Raw genomic sequence first — 9,993 nt, 5'->3', positions numbered from 1 at the left:
TCAGACTTTCCCAAGGAATGATTTTTTTCTATAGGCTGTTTTTCCCTCATTACATAATAGAATTTCTATTCTCAATGTTTCTCAATTATTATTGTATAAAACGCTCTTAGTCTGTTAAATGCCAAAATATTTATCACATTACAGGCTACATTATTATTTATTCTGTAAGAACTATCTTCATAAGCAGAAATCATTCCTAGGGAAACCCTGGTAAAGAAAGGCATTATTGGCTTATTCCAATACTGTTCAATTAATCTTGCTGTGCCGGTTTAGCATACTGTTTTCATTCATTTATCTTCTAGAGGCATCCCAGATTTCTAAGAAAAGCTTCCTGGTTCTGATTATCAAGAATGGTGGATAGAAAGTTGGACGTTTTAGAGGGTTTGGATTGTTTCAATCTTGGTAGATACTATCAGGGCACAGCTGACTTTAATCAGGCCATAACAAATTACACAAAAGCATTAGCCATTTTTAAGGAAATAGATTTCAGAGCCGGAGAAAGAGCCGCCTATGGCAATCTCGGCAATGCTTATGACAGTCTTGGTGATTTTAAGCAAGCCATAGCGTACCACAATCAAGATCTTAGTATTGCAAAAGAACTGGGGGACAGGGCTGGAGAGGGAGGAGCCTATGGCAATCTCGGCAATGCTTATCAAAGTCTTGGTGATTTTAAGCAAGCCATAGTGTACCACAATCAACATCTTAGTATTGCAAAAGAACTGGGGGACAGGGCCAGAAAGGGAAGAGCCTATGGCAATCTCGGCAATGCTTATGAGAGTCTTGGTGATTTTAAGCGAGCCAAAGAGTACCACAACCAAGATCTTAGTATTGCAAAAGAACTGGGGGACAGGGCTGGAGAGGGAGGAGCCTATGGCAATCTCGGCAACGCTTATCAAAGTCTTGGTGATTTTAAGGAAGCCATAGTGTACCACAATCAACATCTTAGTATTGCAAAAGAACTGGGGGACAGGGCCGGAGAAGGAGGAGCCTATGGCAATCTCGGCAACGCTTATCGAAGTCTTGGTGATTTTAAGCAAGCCATAGTGTACCACAATCAATATCTTACTATTGCAAAGGAAGTGGGGGACAGGGCCAGAGAAGGAAGAGCCTATGGCAATCTCGGCAACGCTTATCGAAGTCTTGGTGATTTTAAGCAAGCCATAGTGTACCACAATCAATATCTTACTATTGCAAAAGAAGTGGGGGACAGGGCCAGAGAAGGAAGAGCCTATGGCAATCTCGGCAACGCTTATCAAAGTCTTGGTGATTTTAAGCAAGCCATAGTGTACCACAATCAATATCTTACTATTGCAAAAGAAGTGGGGGACAGGGCCGGAGAAGGAGGCACCTATGGTAATCTCGGCAACGCTTATCAAAGTCTTGGTGATTTTAAGCAAGCCATAGCGTACCACAATCAATATCTTACTATTGCAAAAGAAGTGGGGGACAGGGCTGGAGAAGGAAGCACCTATGGCAATCTCGGCAATGCTTATGACAGTCTTGGTGATTTTAAGCAAGCCATAGCGTACCACAGTCAACATCTTAGTATTGCAAAAGAACTGGGGGACAGGGCCGGAGAAGGAGGAGCCTATGGCAATCTCGGCAACGCTTATCATAGTCTTGGTGATTTTAAGCAAGCCATAGGGTACCACAATCAACATCTTAGTATTGCAAAAGAACTGGGGAACAGGGCCGGAGAAGGAGGCACCTATGGCAATCTCGGCAATGCTTATGACAGTCTTGGTGATTTTAAGCAAGCCATAGCGTACCACAATCAACATCTTAGTATTGCAAAAGAACTGGGGGATAGGGCCGGAGAAGGAGGAGCCTATGGCAATCTCGGCAACGCTTATCAAAGTCTTGGTGATTTTAAGCAAGCCATAGCGTACCACAATCAAGATCTTAGTATTGCAAAAGAACTGGGGGACAGGGCCGGAGAAGGAAGAGCCTATGGCAATCTCGGCAACGCTTATCGAAGTCTTGGTGATTTTAAGCAAGCCATAGTGTACCACAATCAACATCTTAGTATTGCAAAAGAGCTGGGGGACAGGGCCGGAGAAGGAAGCGCCTATGGCAATCTCGGCAACGCTTATCGAAGTCTTGGTGATTTTAAGCAAGCCATAGTGTACCACAATCAAGATCTTAGTATTGCAAAAGAGCTGGGGGACAGGGCCGGAGAAGGAAGAGCCTATGGCAATCTCGGCAACGCTTATCGAAGTCTTGGTGATTTTAAGCAAGCCATAGTGTACCACAATCAACATCTTAGTATTGCAAAAGAGCTGGGGGACAGGGCCGGAGAAGGAAGCGCCTATGGCAATCTCGGCAACGCTTATCGAAGTCTTGGTGATTTTAAGCAAGCCATAGTGTACCACAATCAACATCTTACTATTGCAAAAGAAGTGGGGGACAGGGCCGGAGAAGGAAGAGCCTATGGTAATCTCGGCAACGCTTATCGAAGTCTTGGTGATTTTAAGCAAGCAATAGTGTGCCACAATCAACATCTTAGTATTGCAAAAGAACTGGGGGACAGGGCCGGAGAAGGAGGAGCCTATGGCAATCTCGGCAACGCATATCGAAGTCTTGGCGATTTTAAGCAAGCCATAGTGTACCACAATCAACATCTTAGTATTGCAAAAGAGCTGGGGGACAGGGCTGGAGAAGGAAGCGCCTATGGCAATCTCGGCAATGCTTATGACGGTCTTGGTGATTTTAAGCAAGCCATAGCGTACCACAATCAAGATCTTAGTATTGCAAAAGAACTGGGGGACAGGGCCGGAGAGGGAACAACCTATGGCAATCTCGGCAACGCTCATCAAAGTCTTGGTGATTTTAAGCAAGCCATAGCGTACCACAGTCAACATCTTAGTATTGCAAAAGAAGTGGGGGACAGGGCTGGAGAAGGAAGAGCCTATGGCAATCTCGGCAACGATTATCAAAGTCTTGGTGATTTTAAGCAAGCCATAGTGTACCACAATCAACTTTTTAGTATTGCAAAAGAACTGGAAGACAGGTCCGGAGAAGGAGGAGCCTATGGCAATCTCGGCAACGCTTATCGAAGTCTTGGTGATTTTAAGCAAGCCATAGTGTACCACAATCAACATCTTAGTATTTGCAAGGAAACTGAGGACCCAATAGGGCTGGCAATCGCATGTTATTCTATTGGTCTTATTCATGAATTTTTTGACTCCTTTAGCAAAGCTCTTAATTACTATCGTCTCAGCATTCATTATTTTGATGAAACAAGGCGTCTTCTTCAGGCAGAGGATACATGGAAAATTATCTTTCGTGACAAAAATGGGGCTGCATACACCGCTCTGTGGACAACACTCTTGAAGAATGGAGAGGTTGATGAGGCTTTGTATGCTGCTGAGCAAGGACGAGCACAGGCTTTGGTAGACATTTTGAAGATGCAATATGGTGTTGATGAGAGACCTACGATGAAGGTAACTATCCCTTTGGTTATGAAAGATCTACCTTCACAAACTGTTTTCACAGCACTTGAAGGGAACACGATCAGCTTCTGGTTGCTAAGAGAAGATATCGGGATAAATTTTAGACAAAAGAAAATCGAAAATGTAAGTGCCGACTTCCTGATGAAAACTACGTTTGAACAGATCAATGCGAGGACCATTGTACTATGTGAGAATCGTTCACTTGACAGACCACACAGCGACCTCTCGAGCTGGAGGGAAGCTGTTGAAGAAACCTTTCAGTCCTTGAGCTTCTCTGTGCACTCTTTGCAGCCCTTGTATGATGTCTTAGTCAGACCTATCGCAAACTTGCTCCAAGGTGATGAGTTAGTTTTTGTTCCTGATGGACCCTTTTGCCTGGCTCCTTTTTCTGCATTGAGTGGCTCTGTCAGGATCCGTGCAGCTCCCTCGCTGACCGCTTTAAAATTGATTGCTAGTGCACCTGACGACTTCCAAAGTAAAAATGAAGCGCTGCTTGTGGGCGATCCATGCTTGAAGGAAGTCACTGATGGCACTGGTAAACCCATGTATGAACAGCTGCCATGCGCGAAAAAGGAGGTGGGTATGATTGGAGAACTTCTGCAGACCGTGCCTCTTACAGGAAAAAATGCAACCAAAGCCGAGGTGCTGAGAAGAATGAAGTCAGTTGCTTTAATCCACATTGCTGCACATGGAGATGCCAAATTTGGAGAAATTGCTTTGGCTTCAAATCCCGAACGCACATGCCAGATCCCCAAAGAGGAAGATTACATGTTATCATTGAGCGATGTTCAAGAAGTTCGTCTTCAGGCAAGACTGGTTGTGCTGAGTTGCTGTCATAGTGGCCGGGGAGAGATAAAATCTGAGGGTATTGTGGGAATAGCCAGGGCTTTCCTGTGTGCTGGTGCCCGGTCTGTTCTGGTGTCACTCTGGGCAATTGATGACGAGGCGACCTGGATGTTCATGAAGAGTTTCTACCAACACTTGGCAGATGGAAAAAGTGCAAGTACAGCTCTTCACCATGCTATGAAATCTCTTCGGGAGACAAAGAATTATTCCGCCATGAAATACTGGGCGCCATTTGTGCTAATTGGTGATGATGTCACCTTTGAATTTGGGCAACACGAGCACAAAAAGAATGGTAAGTGCCATTTAAATAGAGCTTTAATGACTGAATCGCTGTACTTTGTACATGTTTTTAATCAGGAAGTTGTCGAAAGGAGCAGGTACGTTCTTCACAGAGAAATGGCTTTAAAAACGGTTGCCAGAGTGGTTATCTTTACTCCAACTGCTTTGGCTAATACCTGGATTAAATAATGTCTGCTTTCACCAAGTCAGCTACTTCAGCTTCCTGCAGATAGCTATCTGTTTGAGCCGTGTTATGATGGACTGACAGTGAAACTGATCGGTGATTGCCGGTAGCTTATGTCAAGTGAAGTGAGCTACTGAGGTCCTCAAGTCTTCACGTCAAAGTAACACTGAATAGGAATTGTTGCTATTAACTAAGCACAAACAGTTAAATCATTGTGTTTTTTTTTTCAGAAACGATGTCCAATACGTGAAAAACCTACTTGGACTCTGATACGTCGATATGTTATTTTCCATTCCTCGATATATGAGTTATTGAAAAAAATTCATTCATTGATGCCTCAGTAGCAGACAGACACAAGATATCATGCCAATTATAGTTAAAGTACCATGAGATTTCAGCAGCATTAAGATACTGTCCAAGTCCTTACATTCGTGCCTTGTTTTGTATGCATCTGTACCAGGATAAGTTAATCACTTGATAGAAATCAGGGACTTGACAAAACGGTCTGCTTCCATGACTGAACATCTAGCAATCGTATTATTTTGGCCCTTGAAAATAACTCCAAGCCTTTGCGGTATGTTTTTTGGGTGACAAGTATACTCTTTAGTTTGCTATACCAACTTCCATTTACAATATCATCAAGTGACAGTCTCGGGATATGTGTATTTTCTGTGTTTCTGCTAAATAAGCAAATTAATTGCTTTGGGAGGCAAATGTCTATAAGCTAAAAAACAACCTAGGAAAGAAGAAATGTTTGGAAATTACAAATTTTAATGTAGCATTCACATTTAAATGATACGGAAATTCTCGAGGAGAAGAATTCCGTTGATCATTTTATTGTCCGTCAATAATCGTCGCCAATGGCAACGTGGGCACAGATTGGCTACCATAATGACTACAACGAAACGTGTTTTAATGCGTTTTCAAACACCCGGCTAAAAAGATTTCTTTTTTCCCAAAAACTTCAAGCTTTCTCACAATCCTGTCTAAATTCATCAGCGAATAAAGGACACATGTACTCTCTGCTAGCAAATGTGTGTTTTGTCTTTCGGGCAACTGTAGTTTCCCTGCTAGAGGAGGTCTCTTTTCTTTTGCCTTCGTTGGGCTGACAAATACGGGAAAGAGACCTTTGGCATGGGTCGAAATTCACTGTGTTGAGCATGCACGAGGGTTGCGACAGAATCCTCACGTGATACTTCATGTTGTGTGGGCCCACTTAAAAACAGTGGAATTACTGTTAAGTAATGCGTGGGAGACAGTGGGCTCAAGTCACAGTCGGCAAACATTTCATGGAGCGTGCGGTTTGAAGAGTGCTGACCCATGGCAGAGGTCTTTATCCCGTATTCGGGAGCCCAGCGAACGCAAAAGAAAAGAAATCTCTGCTAGCTGGGAACTGTACAGTCTAAATGGTCGAAACAAAATGGAGTTGTCAATCTCTTTCCTGATGGGGTTGTTGGAGGTGTTTTTGAACAAGTCTTCTTCAGTATCAATTAAAAACTAATAATAATATTATTATTATTAGTTTCAGCTCTAACCAAATGAAAGTTGGAATTTGATTTCTGTTCTGATGCAGATGGTCCCAGCTAAACGATCAATCTTCAAAACAGTCATTTAATGGTTGTAAAGGGCATTTCGTCATTCCAAATCTGATATCATTTACCTTTAGTTCTTAGATGATACACCTGGAATACCCAGGCCGTATTCTACAGTATACCATTTTTTTGTTGCTTTACTCAATGTTCTGGAGATACAGCAAATATCTTGCTAACCTTGTTTTCTCAGGCAGTGCTGTAAGTTACGTTGCCTGTTTTTTAAGTTCAGTCTGTTTATGTCTCGAAGTGGAGACTTCGAACTGGAGAAAAAGGTGGCCGTAGGCAACAGTTCCGCCGGCCAACTCGAATAGTAAAAGGTGTACACTGGTCAAATTGGAAGAGATTACAATTGATGTGGCCATTCTGCAGTGGAAGAAGGCCAGTCACTTTCAGTACGACCCCATGAATTTTGTGATTTAGAGGCAGTAAAAAAGACCAAAATGGTGACAATTGTCAGCTGAATCTAGTGTCATACCCGAGCTCCAACAAGTCTCTTATACAACAGTGAAATGTACAAAGTAAGACAATAGATGCATGGATCAGTGGTCTCTGAGATTAAATGTTCAAGGCCTCCTTCAATTTATCACCTAGTTTTGACCATATGCGAGGTCCTTGGTATCTTAGAGAATGCTTTTCATAGTTAACAAGAGGCTACCGGTAGCCTAAACTTTGTTCAAAGGATTTTTAGCCAACTTCCTTTAAGTTCACAGTATTTCAGTGGGTTTGTTTTGAAGTTGCAATATCTTGGTAAATAACCAGTTTCAATTCTGTAGTCCGAAGTCCACAGTCCCCATTCCGTGGCCCAACAACAAGGTTAAGTGCGATCGTGGATATTTGTTTACATTAAAAACTGTTGTTAACAGCATTGATGCCAATCAAAACTAGAAAACAAATGCTTTTCTTAACAATACTAGGAGAATTACAAAATTACGATATCTGTTACAGAGTCATACGATAACCGGACATTTCACTGCATGCAACGAAAACACAAAAGCTCGTTTTCGGTCACGCACACAATTCTTTAGTACACATTTCCCTGTTAATCTGTCACATACTCTACGTCGTTTAGTGGTCATTGCGATTCCCTCTGAAGGAAGAGATACAGAGTTTGATTCAATCCCACTTGATCTGCCTTCTACAAGACACAGAAATCTTATGCATGCACAGCCAGAGGGTGACCTGAAAAAAATAAAAATAAAAACGTCCAAAGTCCAAAAATGGAGTTGAAAACTATAATTAACCCTTATTATTAAATAAACACCAATGAAATACCACGTGAGCTTTCGTGCGAAAATATATCTTCACAGGTAAAAAGATCACTGTTGCTATGGTTACATATGAAAATCACGCCTTTTGATGCCTTTCGTGAAATGATTTGGTATTTCATTGGTGTTTATATAATAAATAGAATAAAATTTTAAAAGAAATTGTAACATCAGGGAAAAACTCCATTCATATCCATCCTATCTCAACAACCAGGCATTCTTAAGTTATAATTCAAAATATAAATGGCTGCTAAGGTGTTTTTTACATTAAATAGTTTGTTAAGGAAAACGTAATTAAGCTGAAGCTGCACAATTGTTATGTAACTTAAAAAAAAAAGAGACAACCTCAGTTAACTTATTCATTCCACATATAATCTTGAAAGATTTATTCAAAAGAGATCCTAACAGCTTTCAATTTTTGCAGTGATCTCCTCCTGCCCATGTGAAAAGCCCTCACTCCTCCTTCTTTCAATCGTCTTGGTCCATTGTAGCTGCCATCATCAAAGTAATAATCCTGCATTCTGTGGAATCTTTTGAAGCAGGGCTCTGGGCACATTATAACTCCACAAATAGCACAGGTGTAGGAGGTCTTCTCATCTTGAATGTCCACCTTAGATGTGGATCTGGTGTCATGACTGTTGAAGTAATGGAAATGATCTTACTTGAACCTGATGTCAGGGATGGCTACTGGAATCTGACAAAAAAAAAAAAGCAGAAAATTCAGTGTCTCTCCTGAAGCATGTCACGCATTTCACATTTCCTTTTTGTCTGCACAAACTCTCCCCCGTTTAAGCTATTTGGCTTTCTTTTGTTGCACACCACAGATTTCTTTTGGTAGGCCTGATCTGTTGGACTTCACTGTCCCACATGCTAGAGTTATTCTTTCCTCAAGTACCTCAAACAATGTCACTGACGTATTGTTATTATTGTCCATGAAGACGTAATATCACTTGTCCAAGAATGGTTCAATTAAAGACATTGCCGCTTTCCTTCCTAAATTTTCCTTCTTATCAGTATAAATCTTGCTGTTTATCAAATAGTCACTACTGGATTCTGCAAGTCCTATGACCTTGATCAAAGTTGCATCTATGGTTAGCTGCTTCTAAGGCTTATACAGAAAGGGCTGTATCTTGTACAACTTACTGTAATCAGCAGAGCCAGCCATGGGTGCCTGGGTGATGTCTATAAAGTGTAGGTATCGCAAAATCTGAAGGAATCTATCCCTGGGCATTATACGGGCGAAAAAGGGAGAGCTTAGAGCAGGATCTATGCTCCACTAAGAACTAAGGTTTGGTTTAGTGACCAAACCCATGTTCACTTACAGACGAACCCAAGCTTTTTTTTCATTGGTGGTCCCTCTCCTGCTGTGCATATAAATTAGTTTGCTCTACTAGCAGTTTCCATACCTCAACCGTGAAGAATAATGAAAAGAAATCCAGGCATGATCGAAGGCTTTCAGAGTTAAGAATAGTCATTTATTCCAACCTCTTCGTGAAACTTCTTTATCTACCCTTAAATCTCCTCTGACCAGTCTTGTACCTCTACATCCATTCTTCGTCCGTGCCCTCGTCAGATGTCGATTCATCGGATTCTTCATGGCTGAATCCCGACTCTTCAGAGTAAAATTTGTTTTCAGAGACTCAGAGTTCCATAAAATGTGCCAAAGACAACTAGTCTTCAGCAACGAACCGAATATTTTTTTATAGCATATACGATTTAGGGATTTTAAAATTGTTGTTAGAATTTGTGACACTGTCACAGGTTCACAATAATTTGGTAGTTATTCAAATCTGTGTGAATGCTCCTTGTGATCACAGTCATGTACTTATGGAAAAAAGTATGCGGATATCACTAGGCATTACAAGGTATCACACCTTATTATAATGTATCAGTGGGTCTCACAAGTCATCACACCTTATCACAAGCTATCACTAGGCCTTACAAGTCATCACGCCTTATCACAAGGTATCAATAGACCTCACAAGTCATCACACCTTCTCACACATCTGATGCACGATTTAGGGGAAAATTTGGGCGCTTACTTTTGGTAAGCCATCACAAATCACAAAATCACTCCACTGACCGAACTCACTCATCCACCATCAATTCAACCATCACATTCCTCAGACCGCATGGAGCGCATTTTTTTAACGGCTATTCAGATTATCGAGCGACCGAATTTCTTAATTGTTTAATTGTTTCTTGTGAATACTTAAGAGAAAACGAAAACGTTAACTTATGTCTTCAAAAAGAGGAGGTCGCAAACGCGTTCCTGCGGAACGTTTCGTTGCGAACTTCGCGCAGAGGCGAAGAAATCGTTAAATGAAGAGAAAATTAATGATGAAATGGTATATGAAATGAATCATATATGAACT

The 9,993-nt window shown here is 41.5% G+C and overlaps 1 protein-coding gene across 1 annotated transcript in view; it reads left to right on the top strand.

The window, feature by feature from the left end:
- Positions 1 to 5,781, top strand: part of LOC138026646 (tetratricopeptide repeat protein 28-like) — a 17,437-nt gene extending 11,656 nt beyond the window's left edge. The window contains exons 5-6 of the mRNA XM_068874082.1: positions 303 to 4,590; positions 4,992 to 5,781. Of these exons, the coding sequence (XP_068730183.1) occupies positions 351 to 4,590; positions 4,992 to 5,011 (4,260 nt within the window). The 5' untranslated portion in view covers positions 303 to 350 and the 3' untranslated portion in view covers positions 5,012 to 5,781. The remainder of the gene's footprint in view (positions 1 to 302; positions 4,591 to 4,991) is intronic.
- Positions 5,782 to 9,993: the final 4,212 nt, after the last annotated feature.

The sequence above is a fragment of the Montipora capricornis genome, chromosome 12, assembly GCF_036669925.1.
Source record: "Montipora capricornis isolate CH-2021 chromosome 12, ASM3666992v2, whole genome shotgun sequence".
Lineage (NCBI taxonomy): Eukaryota > Metazoa > Cnidaria > Anthozoa > Scleractinia > Acroporidae > Montipora > Montipora capricornis.
Note: the sequence above shows the minus strand (reverse complement) of the source record. Positions and strands in the feature narration are given on the sequence as shown.